Source organism: Hyaena hyaena, unplaced genomic scaffold (assembly GCF_003009895.1).
Source record: "Hyaena hyaena isolate Hyena2069 unplaced genomic scaffold, ASM300989v1 scaffold_282, whole genome shotgun sequence".
Lineage (NCBI taxonomy): Eukaryota > Metazoa > Chordata > Mammalia > Carnivora > Hyaenidae > Hyaena > Hyaena hyaena.
The window spans coordinates 1189430-1213148 of NW_024080915.1; the positions used below are offsets into that span (position 1 = coordinate 1189430).

Genomic DNA, 23719 nt, shown 5'->3' on the forward strand with positions numbered 1-23719 from the left:
AAGATATCTTCAATGATAGCAATTCTTTAAATTTAAAGGTGTTATCTAATTTTTGAAAACAGAAGTCATATTAGTGAATAAAATGAGTGGTAAGGCTAAAGATTCTATTGTTAGTCTAAAGAAGTGATACTATTTTGATGAAGGCATTTTCAAAACAGGACACTGGGCAGTTCCTGAAGAGGAATTCCAAACACACATGAAGAAAAAAAAAAGATTAGAATAAACTCATATCTATAGAGGATGACTGTTTTGAGTACAACAGTAATTTTTTTTCTAATGTTTTTATTTGTTTCTGAGAGAGACAGAGAGAGAAAGCAAGAGCAGGGGAGGGTCAGAGAGAGATGGAGATACAGAATCTGAAACAGGCTTCAGGCTCTGAGTAGCTGTCAGCACAGAGCCCAATGCGAGGCTCGACCCCACAAACCGTGAGATCATGAGGTAAGCCGAAGTTGGACACTTAATCGACTGAGCCACCCAAGCGCCCTGAGTACAACAGTAATTTAAATGTATGTTTTAAGGCACATTTCTAATGTAAGTATCCTCAGTTCCTCATTACTTTATGTATCCCACCATTTCCAGGTGGTTACCATTATATCTGCCCCTGTTTTGTTCCTTTCCAAGAGAAATTGGAAATGGCCAATAGACATACTGGTCTAGGAGTTTGGTCTTCAAAGTTAAGTTTATATTGACTAAATGAGTTCCTATTTGATCTTAATTTGATTTTTCCATTGTTTTGACAATTGAACATCTGTTCATAAGCCGAGAGATGTGTGCACATTTGGGTATATATCCATACAGAACATGACAGACTATTTTTAAAGCCAGAATGTCTATGTGCCATATATACCCATCTAAACCTACTTTTTTTTTGTTTCCCTAGCTATCTCTGTAGGCTACCAATACCCCATAATTACTGCCAATAACTAATAAAAATGGCTATTAAGTTATATACAACATAAACTACTATATAAAGGCTAAACAGTAAACACTATTTATGGCTTACTATGAGAAAATGGAAACCTCATTTTGCCAATATGAACAAGATCTCCTCTTATCCTCTAATTGAAAAGCTATTACTTTGAAAATTACAAGTTCCAATATAGATTGCCATACCAGAAACAATTATTATCTGATTTGTTCCTCTTTATGCTAGTAGTAATGTCCTAATATTGTAAAGGACCTTAATCAAACATCCAGTGTTTTTAAGAAACAACTGGATGTTAGCCAAATTTGTAAGATAGCACAAGCTAGAGCAAAAGAGCTGGTGAGAGGGACATAAAGAAAGTGAAAGCTATTGCAGAAAAAACTGACTAGAACCGTGGAATCTGATTATAGGGAACTTAGAAGGTAGGCTTGGCAGGGAAACAAAGCCGTGTTTCACTTTGGGGAGCTGTGAGGCACTGCACACTACAAAAGCTGCTAATTATGGATGATAAGATTTGGGACATAGGAAGCTTTTTGGTGAAAAGATGTTTTTAAAACTCTTTTAAAGTATTTATAAAAGTAGACCATACGTTGTCTTTTGAAACCTTAGGGAAACTTCATAATTCTTGAAATGTAAAGTTCACTTTTATTAAACATATGGGTAAGTTTCAAATTATTCAGAATATTAAAATTAATTTGAAAATAATTAAAATTCAGAAAAATCTCAGGTGTACATCCAAGTTCTGGGCAATATTAACATGTTATAAAAATTGTTCAGGAAATTTACAGTGAACAGGTGTGTGAAGTAATTGATGGGGGAAAAAGTTCAGACATTAATTAGCAAGAATTATGAATATTCTTGTTGAATTGCTTTCTCTCCATTGACATATCTTTAAGCATATGTATAGAAGAATTTTTTTTCATTACAAATATGCGTAGAAAATGAACTCTTACTTATTCATAATATTCTATGCTTTTGCCATTAATCACTTATTGAGACATGGAAGGAAAACAAAAAGGGCTCTAAACCAAGAAAGAAATGTTATAAATTTTTGAAAGTTTATTCAATCAGTTTTGCTAATAATGTTGAAATGTCTCCTTCTAAATCTAGCAAAATCGTGCACTCAAAGAGTATCTCTGTTGAAACTTGGAGAGAAAAGAATAATTATGCCAAAAATATGACCCAAGTCCAACCTCAAGAAGCTTCCAGGAGGAGGGAAGCCAGATCAGAAAAGCAGAAAGTTAGAAAATAATGTGAGAACTACCATGAGAAACAGAGGATGGGATAAGTACTTGAAGACTGTGCCCTGGAGGAGGAAGAATGGTGGGATTTGGGTTTTAGTCATGTAGTCAAGATTAGAGGCAAACATTTTATTATTTTTTAATGTTTTTATTTATTTGTGAGAGACAGAACATGAGTGGGGGAGGGGCAGAGAGAGAGAAAGACACAGAATCTGAAGCAGTCTTCAGGTTTGAGCTGTCAGCACAGAGTCTGACATGGAGCTCAAACTCAATAGCCACGCGATCATGACCTGAGCCAAAGTCAGACACTTAACCTACTGAGCCACCCAGATGCCCCATAGAGGCAAACATTTTAGACAGAGGAGGGGCTGTATAAAGCTGCAGAATTCTAAGCAAGTCTATTGTGTGGGTGCTGTCTGGCCCCATAGGGCATGACGGTAACAAACACTTGAAAGGTGGGAGAGGCTTTGCAAGCAGGTTATGGGAAGAAGCTGGGAAGACTCTGGGGAGAGTGTGGATTTGAAAGCTTGAAGAGCCTGCAAGAGTGTTTCATGAAATCCTAATAACCTTTGAGGGGGTTGTGAGTGATGGCTTGAGGAGGAAAGTGAAGAAAATGTTATTTGAAACTGGAGGAAAATGATCTTTGTTATATAGTGGCAGAAATTTAGCAACCTTGTCACTTGATATAGTGAATAGAAAACTTATGGAATGAACTGTGTGATCTTAGCTAAGGAGATTTCCAGATACTGTTGAAAGTACTTCTTGGTTTCTTCTTGCTGCTTATAATAAAATGTGAGAAGAGAGAGGTAACTAAAGGAAGGACTTCTAAACAAAGAGGGAGTTAAAAATTCCAGCCTCTCCGGACAACAAATGGTACTAAAATTAAGAAATGGCTGGGGCACCTGGTTGACTTACTCAGTAGAGCATGGGACTCTAGATCTTGAGGTTGTGAATTCAAGCCCCATGTTAGGTGTAGAGATTACTTTAAAAAAATAAAATCTAGGAAGGAAGGAAGGAAGGAAGGAAGGAAGGAAGGAAGGAAGGAAGGAAGGAAGGAAGGAAGGAAGGAAGAGGAACAAAGAAGAAAGGAAAAGGAAAGAAAAGGCTGCCAGGTAAAGAACAAATCCAGGGCGCTCTGAAGAGAATGTGGTCCAATAATGAAGCCAAGTATTTAAAATTCTCTGTTAAGACCTCAGAAATATCCAAGACAGTACATCAGAGAACCATTCAGTCAAATAATAAGACTTCTAAGAAGCTTGAAGGTGTTGTCCTTCACTAGGCTCAGCAGAAGACCAAGGCAGAGAAGAGTGATTCTCAAAGAGATCTCTCAGGGTGGTCTTTTTTAATGGAGTCAATCCCAATAAAATTCACAGGCAACCTATAAAGTTTTTAAAAGATTTATGTCACCAGGTGCACCAACAGCTTGGATTAAGATGGGCAGAGAGAGCACAAAGAGGAAAGAGGTTTGAATTCTCAAACTTCTTTGGGCAGGAACTAGGCTGAGGAACTACCTAGTAGTTGGCTTATGGGGGAGGAGACTTCTGCCTCCACTTATCTCTACCTATTAGAAGCTTGTAAGAGTTCCCAAGAAGATCCTGATAGCTATAGTGACTAGGCTTAAGTTGTGGTGGCTTGGGCCTGTCTCGGCACAAAGAATGAGGCTGACAGGGCAGTGAGCATTCTTTGCACTTTCATGACACTGTGAACATAGTGTGATGGGGAGTCCATGTACTTAGAGAGCTGTCCTCTTGAGGGAAGCCTGGAGGCAGCACTTGGCAGGGGCAGCTGTTTCAGGGTGGGCTGGAGCAGCAGCAAGGAGGTGCCCTCAGGTAGTGATCTTCCAGGAGAGTCCACTCTCCCTGACATGCCAATTCCTAAACTTGTGTAAGAATACTTTGGAAGTCTCTACAAATAACTGGGTGAGTGCTGAGGGGGTTCAGAGGCCCTAAACTCTGCAGTTGAGGCCATGAGCCAGCTAAATACAGGTTAGTACCGTTCATGAGACCCTATTTGCACCTGCAGCAATGCCTGTGGAACATAAATTACAATCTCTTGGAGAAGCCCTGTGTGAGGAGCAAGAGAAATAAGTTACTGAAGGAGGAGCATCAAGAACCACATATCCTCCTGATGTGTGTGGATCCTAAGGTGGGATTGGTGTCCCTTTTCAGAGCAAGGAGTGGTCAGACAAAGTGATGAAGTGGGTTTCAGTCCCCTCCCTTTGTGCAGAAAGTGAGGGAGATTGACCCACTTAATTTACTTCAGGGAAGGGCAAGGAGAAGGGTGGGAAGATGATTGGTTTTTATCTCTGAGTCTCAGGCCCTGAAACTCTAGCATTAAGGATTTATTTCTGTAGAAGGGTGGAGATGGCCATTGGGACCTATATTGTGCCAGTATTGGAGGGTAAAGGAAAACTGTTTCTCTGCTCATAACATTTCTGACACCAAATGCATGGAGATTTTCCTCATATTAAACAATTCTAGCATGAACTACTTGGAGTTTGCACAGACCTCACAGGTTAAGAGCTCAGTCCCACAAGATCGCCCTTAGTTCAGGCGCCAATCACAGGTGGTGGGTCCCCAGGTTACCCCCCACTTCTGTATGACATGATTACAAATCAAGGTCCCGTGACCCCTTCCTAAGGCTCAATAATTTGCCACAATGACTCACAGAATCCAAGGGAAACTTCACTCACAATTACCAGTTTATTGTAAAGGGCATTATAAGAGATACAAATGAACAGCCAGATGAGAAGGTACACAGAACAAGGTCCAGAAGGGTCCTAAGCACAAGAACTTCTGGCCCTCTGGAGTTTGGGATAAATCACTCCCCTGGCACATGTATGTGTTCTTGTTCACTAGCCCAGAAACTTTCCAAACCTCTTTGTGTGGGTTTTTTATAGAGGTTCCATTACATAGTCATGATAGATAAAATCATTGCCCATTGGTGATAAACTCAATCTCCAGCTCCTTTCCCCTCCTGGAGGTGGAGAGAGGAGGCTGGAAGTTCTAACCTTCAATCACCTGGTTGGTTCCTCTTGGCAACCAGCCCCTTCCTCTAAGTCACCTCAGTGGCTATAAACTGAGGTATGGTTAGAAGGGGCAGATCATGAATAACAAAAGATACTCACTCTTCTCATCCTTGTCACTCAGGAAATTCCAAGGGTTTTAGGGACTCTGTGCCAGGAACCAGGGATGAGACTAAATATATAGTTCTTAAAATATCACAATATCACAGATGATCAATGAGTTTTCCCCACTTTGGGGAAGAAGTAAGAATACCTCACCTTGAAGTCAGAGTAGGGAAAAAACGGGTTCATTCTAAAGAGAGGGATAAGATTGCATTGTGTGAGACAATAGAAAATTCAATGGGGATGACTCAAGCCAGGTAAAGGTGGGAAGTTTTGTTGACACTGAGTCTCTCAGTGTTGATCACTGCTGGGTTAACATGTGAATGTTGACATAGGTATGAATGTCATCCTCAGGCACACAGGCATGCTTGATGCTGAAGAGTCCCAGCAGCATTTCCAGCCAATGCCGCCCCCAGAAAGCAATATGGCAGCTGATGACTGGGTGGCCATTACATACTGAAATATTTCAGTAGCAGATTTTCTGAAGCAGGCACCTTACAGGCGTCTGAGGAATGAATATTCACTAAGATACATTAAAGGGATTGAATGCTAATTAATTTAATAATTTATTAAACAGTGTTCTGGCACTATACATTTTACATATATCTCAATGTCTTCTATTTATAGGAGAAAAAAATCCTAAATCTGTGTGAGTACATTGCAACCACCATGTTTTCAACTGGGAGAGTTGTTTCTTCACCTTGGAGCTGGCCAGTGTGTGAATGCTTCTGGGGCCCCCAAATAAATAGCATGGCATCAGTCTTTTAAGGTATGGGTTCTTACTGTCACAGGACTTTTAACATGTCTAAGCTTGTCATAAAGGACAGAGTTTGTATTGCGTTTACCAAGTCCACTTCTTTGAATAATTTAGCTCATCAACCAAAGGATAAATAAGGTCCATGTTTATTTGTCAATATAATACATATATGACTGTTATACATCCTTATAAGGCAAAGAAATACAGCTGAATGAAACTACGTTCATAAATAAAAAATATACACAACAAATGCAGTCACATTGTGAATCCATTTTAATTTATCTACACTACTAAACCTGATCAAAAGAACTCACTGACATCTATCAGCCAGGACAAGTACAAAAACGTACAATTCAAGATCGAAACACTCAGGTACTAGATGTTCTCTGCTCTTTTGAATAAGTAGTAGTTGAGTTATAAGCCTTCATGGAAGGTGAAACTACCCACATAAAGATCACTTATGAAAGTACACTTGACTGAAATGTATCTAGGAGACATATGTAGACAAGTGTGAGAAACAGTTGACTTCATGTGAGGCAAGGAAGTTGCCTTCACCCAGAAATTGACCATCTAATAGTCCAGCTTCAAGTTTCCTTTAGGACAGCAAGATATTTGCCTTTTGGAAATATAATTTTCATCCCACAAAGTCTTTATGGGATCATTGTGATGGATAAGAAGATGGACTTTGATTCTAACTGAAGAAAAGAGAAGGAAGTAAAAAAAAATTAAAAAGACAAAGCAAAAGCAAAATAGGGAGCATCATGGCTATTGAGAAGTGAGCCACAGCGAGGGTGCAGCCTAGGCCCATACCGAACTTGCCAAAGGATTGAGAGCGGAACTGAGATCACTGAGCATGCCTGCACAGACCCTCGCCTCGCCCTCTTGCCTCACTTGCACAGATGAACTTTCCAAATAAGGTCCCCTCAGCTGGGCTGTAATCCTAACTGAGCAAGCACATGTAGGCATCCTGACACCATTTGCTTAATGCCTAGGGTGGGGGTAGTGGGAGCAGAAGGAAGAATAAAGGAATGAAGTAAAGAATAAGACTCTTTTTTCCCTAATATCAAATATATTTTGATTTTAAAACAAGAAAAAAATTGTCTACACTAGTTTACATAAAAATAGTGAAAATGTAATAATTCGCACATCTTTCAAAACACGTTCACATCCAAGTATGCCGCAACAATAGCCACATGCCTATTTACATTTTTGAGGAAAGAAAGCAAAATAATATCAAGTCAGACAAAAAGTAACTAAAAAACAAACATGAGAATTACCCAATTTTGACCTAGAAATCTTTCCCCAACATAGTTCAGGTGAGAATCCACTTCAGATGATTTTATGTCACAAATTAGGACATGAGCTCTTTTCTCATTTTTTGAAATAGCCACAGGTTGTGGGTAAGTGTTGATATCTTACAAATTACAAAGGGGGCATGCTTTTTCTTTAATCTTTTATGAGGTTTATTTCTGTCCAGGCAGTGAGAAGTGCCACATCAGTGTTTTAATTTCCTCCATTTTCTAAAACAATGGCTACTGGCTAATGCAAGTGAGTGAAGCCATAAAGTCCATTAAGAGGGTGGGGGACAAATACAGGCTATCAAATCCTAATGACTTCTTGGAAAAATTGATCACAATAGCCCAAGTCTCGCCAGACTCAGCTTCTCTGGTCTACGCTTGGATCTGGTTTGATACCTCCGCTGTGCAAAGCTCCCTTTTCCATCAGAGTGGCAATCTACCAAGTTACCAGTGCTTGCTGGAACAGCCACACATGGGCGTGGAGGGAGGGAACAGGATGAGCAGGAGACTGAAATTCTCCCATTTCACTGTAACTCTAGACTGTAATAATCAATTCTGCAATGCAAACTATCCTCAGCTCTCATATAAAAGGCACACCGCTGGCACGGGGATGCCTCCCCATCCTAATGTGGAAATTCAACTCCAGATTCAAAGGAGATTCGTTTTTACAGTAGAGTCTCCTTCCTAAACCTCTTTTTAAAAAAAATCACACCCACTGAATGCAGGGTCATTAGTGGATTAATTTGACAAAGAAATCATTCCTTCATTTGGCCTAAGCTGCCTGTCCCACGTGTGTTGGGGTCTGGTGAAAGCTTCTCTGCCAGCGTGAATCAGGATAGGAACTGGATGCGAAAGATCTCCTGCTCTATCTGGTAGAGATTCCACACCACAGGACAGAAAACGCCCTTCCATGAGGGGTTTCAAATCAGACCCTTGCGTCTTATTTAGCATTTGAGTGAATGCCAGCCCTCTGTGGTCTGAGTATTAATGCATGCACTGGCTTGTATTTTTCCAGCCTCCATGAATACCATCAGCTAAAGATAGCACAGTAATATAACACTTCAGTCACAGGGCTTTGTGTGTGTGTGTGTGTGTGTGTGTGTGTGTGTGTGTGTGTTTTGTATGTGTTTTTTTTTTTAAGGAAACCAAATTAAACATTTTAAACACAGTCACATAACAGGAACAGGAGAAAACCAACCTTGGATAAATGCATAGGCCAAAGGAAAAAAGAAATGCATCATAATGTAAGAGCAAAGCTAGAAAGGAGTCAGTTTTATAGCTAGCATGACCACTAAATTGGCATGTGGTCCTAACTAAATTACACATTTTCTTCTGTGTCTACTTCCCCTTTACCTTCACATGAGAATAGGAACATTGCACATATGGTTATTCATGGGCATGCTATAAGGATCCACTAGGTATATATGAGCAATAATGAAGAAAAGCCAATGCCAATTAAAACTGCCCTCACTAACATGGCCATCAAGTCATTCTTATTTCATGTCACTGCTATTGTGGCTATCAGAGTCTAGAATGATTTACAGCTAAAAATAAAGACATTATTATAGTTTATCTCAACGTAGGAGCTATTTGGAAATGGGAAATATGGGGAAAGCTTAAGAAGCTGAATGGTGAGCCTGGTGCTGGATGTATAATAAGAATTTAGTGTGGCTTCACATGGCCTCTTCTTCCTAAAGAAATGATGCACATGTTTCACTCTTGAGAGGCCCAATGCTTTTCTGTGCTATATACAGTAGGGTTCATGTCTATTGTTAAATATCTGTAATGAAATGGCACATGAACTCAGGAACAAGAAGCCGCTTCCAACTGGAAATCATTCTCATATCCAAAGAGTGAGAAGCAGCATTCCCCTCACCGTTGGTTTCTGGATGTTCTTTCTTCACAACCACTGAGCCATGTGAGACTCCACGTCGGTGAGATCACTGGTCTTCAGAAATGTTGGAATTTACCCAGAAACCTGAGTGCTATTTCCCAAGTCACTCAAGACTGGAAGCAAAGCACTGTCCTTCCTTGGCATGCACACAGCCCATGTCTCATTGGTAACGGCAGCATGAGGAAAGCTCTCGTGACTATCAACATTTTTTCAAAGGTTGTAATTCCAAAGACTAACCATAAACAGACACCTCTTGCTCCACCTGGGAACACTAGTGCATTTCATGCAAGCGAATGTACAATCAGAAGAGAGCGGGGAGTGTCTTGTGAAATGCACATCACTCATTTGAAAGTAGAACTGGCTACTCAGAAGAAATTGATGAACTTGGAGAAAAGTTAGGATAAATGGAAGATATAATGTCTGGTGCCTCTTGCCTCAGGATTCAAAAACGGTTTATGTTCCAGAAAGCAAACTATTTATCAATTGGATTCACCTGATTTCATACCAAATCAAAATAATAGAGTCTGAGAAACTAAATGTTCAAGGATGCAAAAGACAGAATTTTTTTCTGGCGATATGATCGCTCGCCCCTTTGAAAGGCATAGTTTAAGGACTGGAAGCAGGTTTCTCACTCTAAATGTATCCACCAGGTTTAAATGTCTCAAATAAATCTTCAGTGTGATTGCTCTAGTAAGTTGAGAAAGAGCAGAAATAATGTACCCATTGCTCCAGTGACTAAAATCAAAAATTAAAAATTGAAAATTCAAGATGGCAGGACACATCTTTCCCATTGTGCACTACCATGGGATGTGGGGAGGTGAGGAAAGGGATTCAGGGCTTGAATGCACCCCATGGGACCCCAGGACTAGGCATCCCCCTTAACTGGGTGCTCAGAGTTCAAGTTCAGTGGTTCCACCACCCCCCAGGGCCACCCGTCATCACAGGGGTCAAGTCATCAGAACTGCTGATTTTTCCAAAAATCTTCTCAAAGCAGCACAACCGCAGCAGTTTTCCTGCAAAGCAAACAAAATATGACTCTTGTTAATTCAGCAGGGCTTTTAAAATTGTAATTAGTTGGTTGTGCGCCTTAGGAAAACCACACATGATTTTTTTATAATGTATGTGTGCATGTGAGAGAAAAAAAGAAACCCCTTGCAGGATTCCACCGCTTACCCTAGTTGGGCTTTTTTTTTTTTTTTTCAGTTTATGCAAGATATTTTTGTACTATTTGCAAGATGGAAGGACAAGGCCTCTTTGTTTCATGTGAGGCACAGCCAACTCCCCAGCTGCTACCATACCATCCATTCTGTCAGCCTGACCCCGCACAAAGTGAGGGCGCGGATCGTGCATGGATAAGATTTTCATTTGCTTTATGACCACATTTGACACAGGCCTGCACGCAGCTTTCTGCCCTATATCATCCCCATGGCTCTGAGGAGGTGTCCTAAATTCATAGTTCACAGGTTAGCAAAAGATGGAACAGAAACACGAAACGAAATGCCACTGGGTTGATTTTTAGAGTGTTTCTTCAATGGATCAAAAAACCTCTAACAAATTGCAGATTTATATGCCTCAATTGACATGGTGGATCCTGCCTTATTCACAGGGCCTGGAAGTCATTCTTTTTCCACAGGAATAATCTTCAACCACCAGATTTTAAAAATCAATATTATCACAAAGTTGGTTTTACTCACTAATAGAGCTTGCCAAAAACCCCATCTTATCCTGGCAGGAAATACTATTAAAAAATGGCTTTTAAAAAAAATTCTTCTCAAATGAGGCTGCTCTCAGAGTTAATATCTTAAGCTTACATTTTAATTTGAAAAAAAAAAGAGTAAAAAAAGTAAACCAGGAGGTACCCACATCCCATGGACCTTAAACAACTCTTCCCAGGTCTGCGGTGCAACCAAGGTGAAATTCTGTGGCCCAACTGGAGCTGAGGGCTCCAGAGAGGAAGGCAGCCAGCCCAGGGGACTGTCCGGAGGCGGACCTGACCACACTCAAAGGTCTCATCAAGCAATTCAACAAAGACGGTATCTAATTGTGCCCCTGTGACCAGCTCCAATGTCTTTGTCCTCGGCATAACTCACTGCTTGGGCTGCTACTGGCCTGCATTGCATTGGGTTCAAAGCACCAATGTGACATGAAAGGACTCTACCACCTCCTACTACCATTTCCTCCTCTTTCTCTCCCCACCAGACCCTGGCGACAAGCCTGCCTTGCAATGCAACCTTCAGTCACCCAATGAATTCATTCCTACCAGGCCTTAACAGTGACTCCAGTGCTTAGGGTGGGAAGGCAGTTTGTGGCAAACCCTTGAGGTTTGTGGTCACTGGGGACGAAATTGCTGGGGAATAGGGGGAGGGAGAGTTCCCTGCAGACTCTGGTGCCCACCACTCATGGGTGAAGGCCAGGCTGCACCTCGGTGAGCCTGACCACCCAGGCTTGGGAGCACGGAGTGTCCTTCCTTTCTCCACACTGTCACAGGGCACACAGCTACCTTCTATTCTTCCCAAAACTTTACCATCCTTGCTATGACCAACACATGAGAGTGGTCTTTGTAAGTGGGAAGCACAAGCCTTCCTGCTGATGTTTCATAGGTTTCTAGATAAGTGATAGACTGGGAAGGAATGACCCTTACACCAAAGGCTGAGTGCTTTCCTAACTCTGGACTGTGACTTTTATTATGATTTACTGATATATGTCTACCTGATATTATTCCACAAAAGATTTCAAGGCAGCTTGCAAGAATATAGAGTCAAACAGACAAACAAAAGCCTCAGGGCCAGAGTAAATACAAATCAGAATAAAAGAATAAGAACAGTGGGCAGCAAAAATGCAGACTCACAAGTCATCAGTCTCATGCATTTGTTAAAATTGAGTTGCATCAGTGGCCACAGACTTACTGCCCCAAATCAGAGAACTGGCTTCCTGGAGGGTAAGTGGTCCCCCAAAAAGGACATATATGTTGAGATTTCTAAAAGTTCTCTGTAATAAGAGGTTAAGCTTCTCTTTTAGGGCATAAATTAAGCTAGCTTTTTTATTTAATCAAAGGTATTCATGTGTAAAGCTATCTCTTAATAATTCTGACAAAATTCTAAGCAGGGTAGAGGCTGTTTATCAAGTGGTGATTCCTCCAGGTCCAAGAGTGGGCCAATACCAGGAGGCAGTTCAGGAAAGAAAAATAACCCAGGGCTTTAAATTCAGAGATAACCTGAAAAGTCATGCTCTACCATTTACATGGCTTTGGGGGAGTTATTTAGTCTGTGGGTCTCTTGAGACTGGTTTTCCCATCAACCCAAAAGAAGTATTACTTCTTCTGATTCCACACAATTGTTAGGACTACCAGAGATGGTTCTGTTCAATTACTGGCACCTACTGAGCCAATTATCAAGTACCCACTATGTGCCAGGCCCCAGTCTCCAGGCTTTGCTTGGATTATCTTGTTGGAGCCACTCAACAAGCATAGGAAGTAAGACTATCCCCAACCCACAAATCAGGAAACAGAGGTTTCTGTGCTAGAAAATGGCAGAGCCAGGCTACACACACAGCAGTCTAAAATTGGGGCCCTCCCTCTCAGCAGAAACACTGCCCTGCTTCCCACATAGTCACTGCAATGCATATTTGGTTTTTTTCTTTCTACTCTCTCTTAAGGCTTGCACAAACATCTCGTCAGAAAAAGACCCAAGACCAACCTTTCAAATGGGTGCCTTCCATGGACTATTTGGTCACAAGGTCCTTCTCATTAGAGCAGCAATTCTTCCTCTTCTAGGGAAACCAGAAGACATTTCAAGAAGAATTAAAACTTTTACTTTTTTTTATCATTTCATTCCTCACTTAAGATATGAGAACACCTGAAGAATCAATAACTTGCTACTGAGTTGAAAATGCTCTTCAAGAGATGTTCTAGAAGCCTAAACTGTTTATAACCCTCTGGCAGACACATTGACCCACCTTCAAGGTCTGGCTCGAGCATGTCCCCACTTTCCACTGTCATTACTACCTTTCCTTTCAGAGTCAGAAGGAGCTGAGCAATTAATGACACTTCATTTTTATATGCACGTGTTTTGTCAAAACGCACTTCCACAGATATTCATGTTGACAAAGCCTAAGAGTCAAGACTGAGATCAGATAAGGACAAAAATGAGTCAATAAAACTTTTGCTTCTTCCAAAAGTTTCCAAGAGTTATTTAAGTGCCACAAGAGAGGTTCAAGAAGACAAAGAAAGCACCTCCGGTTTGGGGATTGAGAAGAACCATCTTATGGCCAACAGACACATGAAACGATGCTCAGCATCCCTCCTCATCAGGGAAATACAAATCAAAACCACACTGAGATACCACCTCACGCCAGTCAGAGTGGCTAAAATGAGCAAATCAGAGAACTCTAGATGCTGGCGAGGATGTGGAGAAACGGGCACCCTCCTACACTGTTGGTGGGAATGTAAACTGGCACAGCCCCTCTGGAAAACAGTGTGGAGGTTCCTCAGGAAACTAACAATAGAACTCCCCTATGACCCAGCAATAGCACTGCTAGGAATTTACCCAAGGGATACAGAAATGCTGAGGCATAGGAGCACATGTACCCCAATGTTCATAGCAGCACTCTCCACAATAGCTAAAACATGGAAAGAGCCTAAGTGTCCATCAACAGATGAATGGATCAAGAAGATGTGGTTTATCTATACCATGGAATACTACATGGCAATGAGAAACAATGAAATCTGGCCATGTGTAGCAACATGGATGGACCTTGAGGGTGTTATGCTGAGCGAAATAAGTCAGGCAGAGAAGGACAAATGCCATATGTTTGCACGTATAGGAGGATTAGGAGGAACTTGACGGAGGACCAAGGGGGAGAAGAAGGGCAGAAATGGTGGGGGAAAGGGAGAGAGGCAAACCATGAGAGACTCTTGAATGCTGACAAAAACTGAGGACTGATGGATGTGGGGGGGAGGGGGGGATGGGCATGAAGGAGGGCACTTTGGGGATGAGCACTGAGTGTTATGTAGAAACTAATTTGACAATAAACTATTTGTAAAAAAAACAAACAAAAAAAATAAATAAAGGGCTGAATGAAAAAAAAAAAAAAGAGAAGAACCATCTTAAAGGAGGTGGCATTTAAAGTAGGTGTCAGGCACTCACTAGGATTTGGGCTGATCTAGAAGCAGTAGTGGAGACAGGACTGGACAGCTGAGATCAGGGTGTATCAGAGCAGGCTGAACTGATGGGTGTGTTAGTTTGGTGTGCACGTTAGGGAACACTGGAAGAATTTATGGTGAGGGAGTAATATGATCAGAGTTGTCATTACTGAAGTAATGATTTGGTGAATTAGAAAAGAGATGGATAGAGGTGGAATATCAGCTCCTATGGCATTTTATTAGTCAGTAAATTAGAGAAAGGGCATGAGCTGAGGTCTTAACACTGGGAATGGGAAGGAAAGGTAGAGACTTATTAGTTCTGGCAGAAAAGAAACAATGTCATATTTGTTCATTTTTCTTTCCTCCAGGCCCAAAGCATTTATTAAGCCTGCAGTAGGCACTTGATGAGTTCTAATAGATTTGTAATTTGGGAATGTTTTGTTCCACTCCAGCCAAGAGCTGTTTCTGATGGAAGGTGGGTTATGTACGGATGGTTGGCAATGTCAGAGCATAATACAGAAGGCAGAGAGCTACAGGGCTTTAATTCCTAAGGAAAAACCCCTTTTAAATTTACTGACTGATTATAGGCATGCTTAGTGGTTAAGAAATGGTAAGTGCTTTTAAGCATGAAACAATTAAAAGGGATAAATAAAAGTTTGTAAAAGGCTTTTAAAATAGAATTTCAATTTAAATAGTAAATAGTTTTGGGTAGGAGTTAAATGTTCAACATAAAGTTATATTCTGATTTTATAGAACATATCAGAACTAAGATTATCCCAAAAATGAATCTACTGGAAAAATCTAGTTTCAATATTTCCTTGAAAAATAAAATACATTAATCTTGAATACTGGCTTTCAGTAACACCAAAAATGTACTGTACATGAAGAGTTCTGGAAACATCATCAGGTCTCCTTTGCCCAAAAGCCCATTATCCAACAGGATAGTAGAGTGGTGAAACTCTGCCCAGATTCCAGAGCCTGCCTCTCTACACTGGGGAGCTAGCTCCATCACTTTCTCCTGGTGGGATCCTGGACAAGTACCCTTGTCTTCAGTTTCCTCATCTATATGAGGATAATAACAGTACTTGTTTCAGAGAGCTGGTATGTGGATTAATGAATTAATTTTTGTAAAGCAGAGAGAACAGTGCCTGGCACAGTGCCACATAATTATAACTTTAATGATGGTTAACTGAATTTATACAGTGGAATTTCTAGTCTTTTTTTCAAATCGCCATCATTCTTGAAGTATCAGTTCACCTAGGTACCAACAGTTGGATAGAATAACAAAAAGGTGATTTTTGTTATTATATGGTTTAAAAAATATTTTAAGCACTTTTTAAATTGTATAATGTCATTAATTATCTGTTGTGGTTTCCATATTGTCCTACCACGTCAAAGTGTTATTTGGACACCAATAAGCTTGGATAAAAATACATTGGTGGAAAATTGGCCTAAAATAAGCTGGTAACCCTAATAAGCAGTTTATGTAGTCTGGGTGAGGTACCAACTAGGTAAAAAGTCTATTTTTACTTGACATCAGTACCAATTATCAAGGAAAGGTATATTCAGACACAAATAAAACTTAGTACTGATGCTGAATTTAGAAGTAAAGTTAATTTCAATAAAAACTGAATGTGGAAAAAATGAGTACCTGAAGCATAGTCATTCCAAGGTTTGTTGGTCACTGAAAAAGCTCTGTTCCAAAACCCTGGGGAGTAGGGAGAATGGGGTACAGAGACGGAGGAAATGAAACTGTATCAAACGCGTATGACTCCAGGGCACGACGACAGCCATCTTAACAGTGCTTATGTCAGACCTTCCCTGACAAGGCCCAAAGGCATACATTGCTTATTGACTCTCTATACATGGCCAGCTAAACATCCTGAATGTTTAGTCGAGTTACTTAATGTTACACTTTTGCTTCTGTGTTATTTGTATAATCCATAGGGATCTGGGTGGAGAAAGTCTGGAGGAGGCTGTTGTAGTAATTCAGATGAGGGGTGTCGTAGGCCAGGATTACCAAGGAGATGGACAAGGTTAGACAGATTATAGAAGTAATTAGGGAAAATAATGTACATAACTTGGAGATAAATCAAATATGAGATGCAACGATTGGGGGAGAGGAAGGAAACAACAAAAATGCCCTCAGGTCTGGTTTAGGTCATTCAGTAGGGGGCCATTCTAGGAGGATGGTGGAAGACAAGGTGAGGTGGGGAAGATGAGAACAGTTTAGGACTGAGGAGATCCAAGTGGAAATGTCAAGTTACACAGGGGGATATATGGATCTGAAGCTTCGAAAAGGAATTTGTCCCAAAGGGATAGATGAGCTATGGGACATAAATGGGAATTAAGGCAATAAGAGTAGATTAGGGATTTTATTGTACTATGTTGTCAGAGTGTGGTCTCCATTATTGTCAACAAGTACTTAGTAAAAAAGGAAGAAAAAAAAAGAAAGAGACAAATCTGGAAACAGACTCTAATAGAGACTCTTACAGAGAATCAGCCGAGGGTTGCTGGAGGGGAGGTGGGCAGGGGATGGGTTAAATGAATGATGAGCATTAAGGAGGCACTTGTGATGAGCACTGGCTGTTATATGTAAGTGATGAATCACTAAATTCTACTCCTGAAACTAATATTCCACTGTATGTTAATTAACTGGAATTTAAATAGAACCTTGAAGAGAAAAAAGATTAAAAACAAAAAAAACAACCCCTATGAACAGACACTTCTCCAAAGAGGACATCCAGATGGCCAACAGACACATGAGACGATGCTCAGCATCCCTCCTCATCAGGGAAATACAAATCAAAACCACACTGAGATACCGCCTCACACCAGTCAAAGTGGCTAAAATGAGCAAATCAGAAGACTCTAGATGCTGGTGAGGATGTGGAGAAATGGGCACCCTCTTACACTGTTGGTGGGAATGTAAACTGGTGTAGCCCCTCTGGAAAACACTGTGGAGATTCCTCAAAAAGTTAACAATAGAACTCCCCTATGATCCAGCAATAGCACTGCTAAGAATTTACCCAAGGGATACAGGAGTGCTGACGCATAGGGGCACATGTACCCCAATGTTCATAGCAGCACTCTCAACAATAGCTAAAACATGGAAAGAGCCTAAGTGTCCATCAATGGACAAATGGATCAAGAAGATGTGGTTTATCTATACAACGGAATGCTACATGGCAGTGAGAAAGAATGAAATCTGGCCATGTATAGCAACATGAATGGACCTTGAGGGTGTTATGCTGAGTGAAATAAGTCAGGCAGAGAAAGACAAATACCATATGTTTTCACGTATAGGAGGATTAGGAGGAACTTAACGGAGGACCATGCGGGAGAAAAAGAGGGGAAATAGTGGGTGAGAGGGAGAGAAGCAAACCATGAAAGACTCTTGAATACTGAGAACAAACTGAGGACTGATGGGTGTGGAGGGGAAGGAGGGTGATGGGCATGGAGGAGGGCACTTGTGGGGATGAGCACTGGGTGTTATATGGAAACCAACTTGACAATAAACTATTTGTAAAAAATAAATAAACTAATTAATTAATTAATTAAAAAAAAAACTCACACAAGTACTTAGGTCATCTTGATTCAGTCTTGGTAAGAATTTTCTTCACATATATTTATTTTGCTATCTGGATCAACTTGAGTAGTACAGATTTTTGGTGCCAGAGCAGACTGAACCAGGTAAACATAAAAGTTAAAACTCTGAGTTCTGTTTTAAGGAGTACTATTTATCCTGAAGTACACTAGCATATATTCTTCAACACATTATTTGTTTATATATCCTAGGCTATGTATGTATATAAGTATGGGTGCATAGTACAGTGATGTAATTTATTTTATGAGTATAATGATTGAATAATAAACATAATAGTTATGCTGAAAACAATACTCTCCTAAACATCGTATTTGACGAAACACAAACTGCTCAATAAAAGCATTTTAAGCAATTCAACACTAGCACAAGATTTGAAGGCTGTGAGAAATGAATGAGACAGAACCCCATATAAGGCTAGGATGCTTCTAGCCTCTGATCATCCAAAGACAGAGGTCAGCTAGAAAAGGAGAGGAAAAGCAACAAGCCTTGGTTACCTGTGAGATGAGTCTGGAGTGGAGCTTGTGGTCTGACAGCCATGGGTGCTTGAGAGCCTCACTTGCACTTATTCTCCAACTAAAGGGAGATTCAGAAGGCTTTTAGCAGAGACACACCAAACGAGGCCTGAATCTGTCATTCAACCTCAGCTCTGGCCATTGCCTTTGGGAGACCAGATGGCCAAATGTCAAATTCACAGGCAATTCTACCTTGTCTGGAACTATTATTAATGATTGTAGGTTACCATCACACCAGTCAGGGTAACAGCAGTGGTAAGACAACTGAGGCAAATAATTCAAAATTCTTATTATTAATTGAACATCTACTTTCAAATATAAGTAACCATTTCTCAGGCAATGTTTGAGCTTCATGAACTGAATTTCTATCAGTCAGTGGAAGAATAAATGTATACTTACTATTGCAAGAGCAAAATGTTATAATGATTCTTGATAATTGCAAAAGTGATTTGTATATTAAACCTTTCAAATAATATGGTAGCACAAACTTTTGAATTAAGAAATTTTGAAGACTAGAGGCACCTGGGTGGCTCAATCGGTTGAGCGTCTGACTTCGGCTCAGGTCATGATCTCACGGTTTGTGGGTTTGAGCCCCGTGTCGGGCTCTGTGCTGACAGCCAGCTCAGAGCCTAGAGCCTGTTTCAGAATCTGTATCTTCCTCTCTCTTTGACCCTCTCCTGCTCTCTCTCTCTCTCTCTCTCTCTCTGTCTCAGAAGTAAATAAAACATTAAATTTTTTTTTAAAAAATAAATTTTGAAGACTTAAATAAATAGGGAGTAATATAAGCACTGAGAGAGAATACATTAGATACCTTTACAAAGAAACTATACCTTTCTGAGCCAGCAAATGTTTATACAATTTAAAAAAAATAACATGGGAAAGAATTATAAAAATTATATTATATTCTAATTCTAAGTTTGGTAAAATTGTCTTGTGTGCTAATGTTTATCACATTAAACTAAATAACCTTTCAAAATAAAATCTGTAAGTGAGGATAATTATCTGGAGTCTACTTCTGAAACTGTATCAAGAAAGTAATTTCAAGCAGCCAGGGAGCTTCAGTTTGTAGACTGCTTCAATAAAATTGCTTCATCAGATACCAAATATTTAAGTATAAGATTTGAAGAGATGATAAATCTTTACTTTAGTCCATGAAGTTTAATAACTTGGTGACAACATCACCATTAGTAGGACCGTAAGCAGGCAGATATAATGTTTTTTAAAACTCTGGAACTCCACCAACCTCAGAGGGAAGTGCTATTTTGTTGAATATCCTAAATTTTCAGTAGTGGACCCCCAGAAGCATTCCAATAGCTGACAGTGACCAAAAATTGTTATTTCTGCACTGTAATGTCAAACTTCTGAAACTTGACTATTAAAAAGTTAGCAATAACATAGTGTTAATAATTAAATTCTTAATACAATTTCAAGTTTAGTTTTGCATCCAGAAATGTATTCTATGATAGTGGTATCAGGTGTTGAACTTAGTTCCACCCAATAATAATCAGCCAGTTGTCATTCTGCCCAAATGTGTAATTGTACCTCCTAAGGTATTAATGCGACCCTCAGACTCAAGGAGTAGTCAGGGTATGGTGCTAGCCGTGTGACTGCTTCACTGCTCTCAGCCTCAATTTCCTCATTTAATCCAGAGGACTGAATCAAATAACACAAAAAATATATGTCCATAAAATAGATTCTCAGTAAATGTGGGTCTCAGCCACCAAAGACTTGACAGAGTTGACACTTTCCATTTGTCCACTGCCTGGTGTTCAGTAATCTACAAATAATAATAATAGTAACACCAGCTGTTCTGCCTTTCCATTAAAAAATAAACCAATGTCTGTTATTTCCCCTGTCCTCAGACTGACACCCCCAGCCTAGCTAAGTCCTCCTTACACTTTAGGACTCAGTCCTGACTCTTTTCAATGTACTCTAACTTTGCATTAACTGCATTGGGTTATATCTTTTTAAAAATACTTATCTCTTCTATTAGATCACGTGTTACCTAAAGGCAGGGACTGGAGTTTATACATCTGTTTTTAATGCCCCAGATACGTTTCCTGGCAGATTATAGATAAAGCACCTCCTTTGTGTCAGGTACTTCTCCAGACCCAATGCTCATGATATTTCTTTAATCCCCTCTCCTCAAATACACCCTCCTATCTGTTCATGATCAAGTTTATTAATAACTTAAAAGCCTTAAAAATAATAAAACAACAAAGCAAGTATTCTTGGCTTTGAAAATCTTAAATACTGTTACTAGTATATATTTTAGATATAAAACCATCTGGGGGCGCCTGAGTGGCTCAGTCGGTTAAGTGTCCTACTTGTGATTTTGGCTCAGGCCATGATCTCATGGTTTGTGAGTTCAGCTCACATGGAGCATCTGGCTCCATGCTGACAATGCAAAGCCTGCTTGGGATTCTCTCTCTCTCCTTCTCTCTCTGCCCCTGCTGTGATCTTTCTCTCTCTCAAAATAAATAAAATAAACTTTTAAAAAATCAGAACTGTTTTTTGACTGGTTAATCACAATGTCCTTCCCCTACCCATAATTCTAAAATGCAACCCCTTATATTTCAACATCACTCTTCTTCATCCTCTGAATTTTGAATTAATGTGGTTTGAGCATGACAGAAAATAGAAGGCCATGTAATATATAACAGTTAAATGTGCAGCCTTAGGGGAAGGTTGACATGTTTGACTATCAGTTCTGCCAATTACTGGCCATATGATCTTAGGCAAACTACTTAGAGTCTTATCCATAAAACAGTAATGATAATTCTCACCTCTTGGATATGGATGGGGGTTAAAAGACATGTCTAGGGGTACCTGGGTGGCTCAGTTAAGCATCTGACCCTTGATTTTGACTCAGGTCATGATCTCAGGGACATGAGATCCAGCCCCTCCTTGGGCTCTGCATGGCAGTACAGAGCTGACTGGAATTCTGTCTCTCTTTCTCTCTCTCTGCCCCTTCCTTATGTTCTCTCTCTCTCTCTCAAAATAAATAAATAAACTTAAAAAACTAAAAGACATGTCTATGAAGCACTTGGCACAGTCTGGCCCACAGTAGATTCTCAAATGAAATGATAGTTAAAAGTTCAGCTACACAGAGCCAGATATGGGCTTTGTAGATGTGAAAGGGGTTATGGAAATAACTTATCCTAAACCCTTCATTTTGAGGCCTAGCAAGAGCCCCTAATTGCTAGAGCCATATTGCAAAAAGCAGAAGGAGGGAAGTTTTTATAGCCCCTTTCAAGCCTCAGGACCAAACCAGTCCCAGATCTCAGTAAAACAAGATTAAGAGCATCAAATTCCTTCCATTTACAACTTTGCACAGGCATCGGAGATGTCATTAAGGGAATTTGGGGATTATCTCACATGAATTGTGGTGGCACAAGCTTCCCTATTATCTCTCCTTCTTCCAGAGCCTGGAACAAACTTGGGTTACCTCTTCTCCTTAATCAGAAGCTTGGAGATAAACTCCCTGGCTTCCTCAGAGATGTTCTGAAATTCTTCATCCTGTAAGTCCCACCTGCAGGCCAGGATGTTGCTCAGGGTCTCAGCATCATTATCACCCAGGAAGGGGGATAATCCACTCAGTCTGTAAGACACAGGATCCAGAGTGGGCATTGTTTAAATAGCTTCAAACTCTTTACAAATAGGTTGCTTTTTTGGGTTCTGTCATTTAAAACTGAGAGAAGGCAAATAACCTGATAATTAAACATAATTCTGTAATATATTTTTGCAATCAAGAAAATGCCTACCTCCCCCACCCTAGCTCTTAATTCAATACCTGCAGCAATGGAGTCAGCAGCTACACTGAAATATGAATCTCTAAGGACAACACAACTTCCTTCTTAAAGCATTTACAGCTGCTAAAGTCTGCCACACACTCAGAGGGCAAACACCAAAGTGTCAACCCCAAGGAATAAGGCTAGCATTAGTCATTTAGGAGATCAGGATGCAAGTTGTTTTTAATTTTTTTTAATTGTTTTTATGGTATTGGGTGGTGTCCTGAGGGTTGGAGTGATTACAAGTAGATACACATTTACTTTTTCAGGTGACGTGCAGGGAAAGAATTTACTCCTTCCACCCACAGGATCCACAGAGCCTAGAAAGCGACTCAATATGTCATGGTGCTATTTATTTTTAAAAGACCTAATTTAGGGATTTTATTCATATTTGTGAGTGTCAGAGAGATTGGAGATCTGCTTACAGCATATAGGCAATGACGCCCACACTCCACATGTCAGTGGGAAAGGAAACAAAATCATAGTTCACAACTTCAGGAGCGAGAAATTCTGGGGTTCCGAAGTTCACTTTCAGCTTCTCTCTGGGTTTGTATCTGGAATTTAGGAAATAAAATGGAGGGATAGAGAAGGTCCATCAAAAGTCAACAATCCTAGAAACTGAAAAGATGCAGTTTCTAAACAAAATAACCTCAGTCATACAGCAAATTTAAAATACACAGACTTTAAAGAAAATTACATATTTAGGAGATAGTGTTAAAAATTTGCAAAAAAAAAAGAAATTCCAGGAGTTTAAGAGTCATAATTCATACTCTAAGGCCTTAATAATCTGACAGTGGTGGGAAAAGCCAGTCAGAATAATTAGAACACCTGGATTATAACAAAAGGAAAACTAATACAATCTTTGACATGTCAAAGGCTTAAATAAGCCCATATTAATGAACAAATTAAATGCAATAATTTACATCCATTTTATATTCAACATTAGTGTGCTGAAGTACACGTAAACTCTGTTCACTTAAGAAGTTTATGTATACCAGAACCCTTTGCCTTCTTGTTTACACTGTTTTTTAAAAGTAAATCTTCTCTTTACAGATAGAACAATTATAAAAGACTAAGACCAAGTTACAAATTCTAAATTAATGTCTTCAAATTTAATAACTTCACTGTATTAGATTTTAAGTTTTTAAAAAATTTTTTTCTTAGATGCACTGTAGAAACTTCTAAACATTTCAATTCCAAAATCAGCAAGGTAAGACTGGGATATGATTTTTGTTAAGTTAATTCTAAATAAAAGTATAAAACCAAGAAGTGTATCAGATTTATCTTTGCAAAGAAAGGGCACCCATCATGCTCTCTACCTTCGTTCATATTTATGTCCAAATACACATACCTTCTGGCCAATCCAAAATCAATAATTTTTATTTGTTTAGCATCCCGATTCACACACAGGATATTCTCAGGCTGCC

The 23719-nt window shown here is 39.8% G+C and overlaps 1 protein-coding gene across 1 annotated transcript in view; it reads right to left on the bottom strand.

Moving 5' to 3' along the window:
* Window positions 1-12948: 12948 nt before the first annotated feature.
* MYLK4 (myosin light chain kinase family member 4) overlaps window positions 12949-23719 on the bottom strand; it is a 79350-nt gene continuing 68579 nt past the window's right edge. Inside the window, exons 7-11 of the mRNA XM_039246548.1 lie at window positions 23644-23714; window positions 22718-22846; window positions 21950-22102; window positions 18484-18562; window positions 12949-13010 (exon numbers count right to left, since the gene is read on the bottom strand). Of these exons, the coding sequence (XP_039102479.1) occupies window positions 12963-13010; window positions 18484-18562; window positions 21950-22102; window positions 22718-22846; window positions 23644-23714 (480 nt within the window). The 3' untranslated portion in view covers window positions 12949-12962. The remainder of the gene's footprint in view (window positions 13011-18483; window positions 18563-21949; window positions 22103-22717; window positions 22847-23643; window positions 23715-23719) is intronic.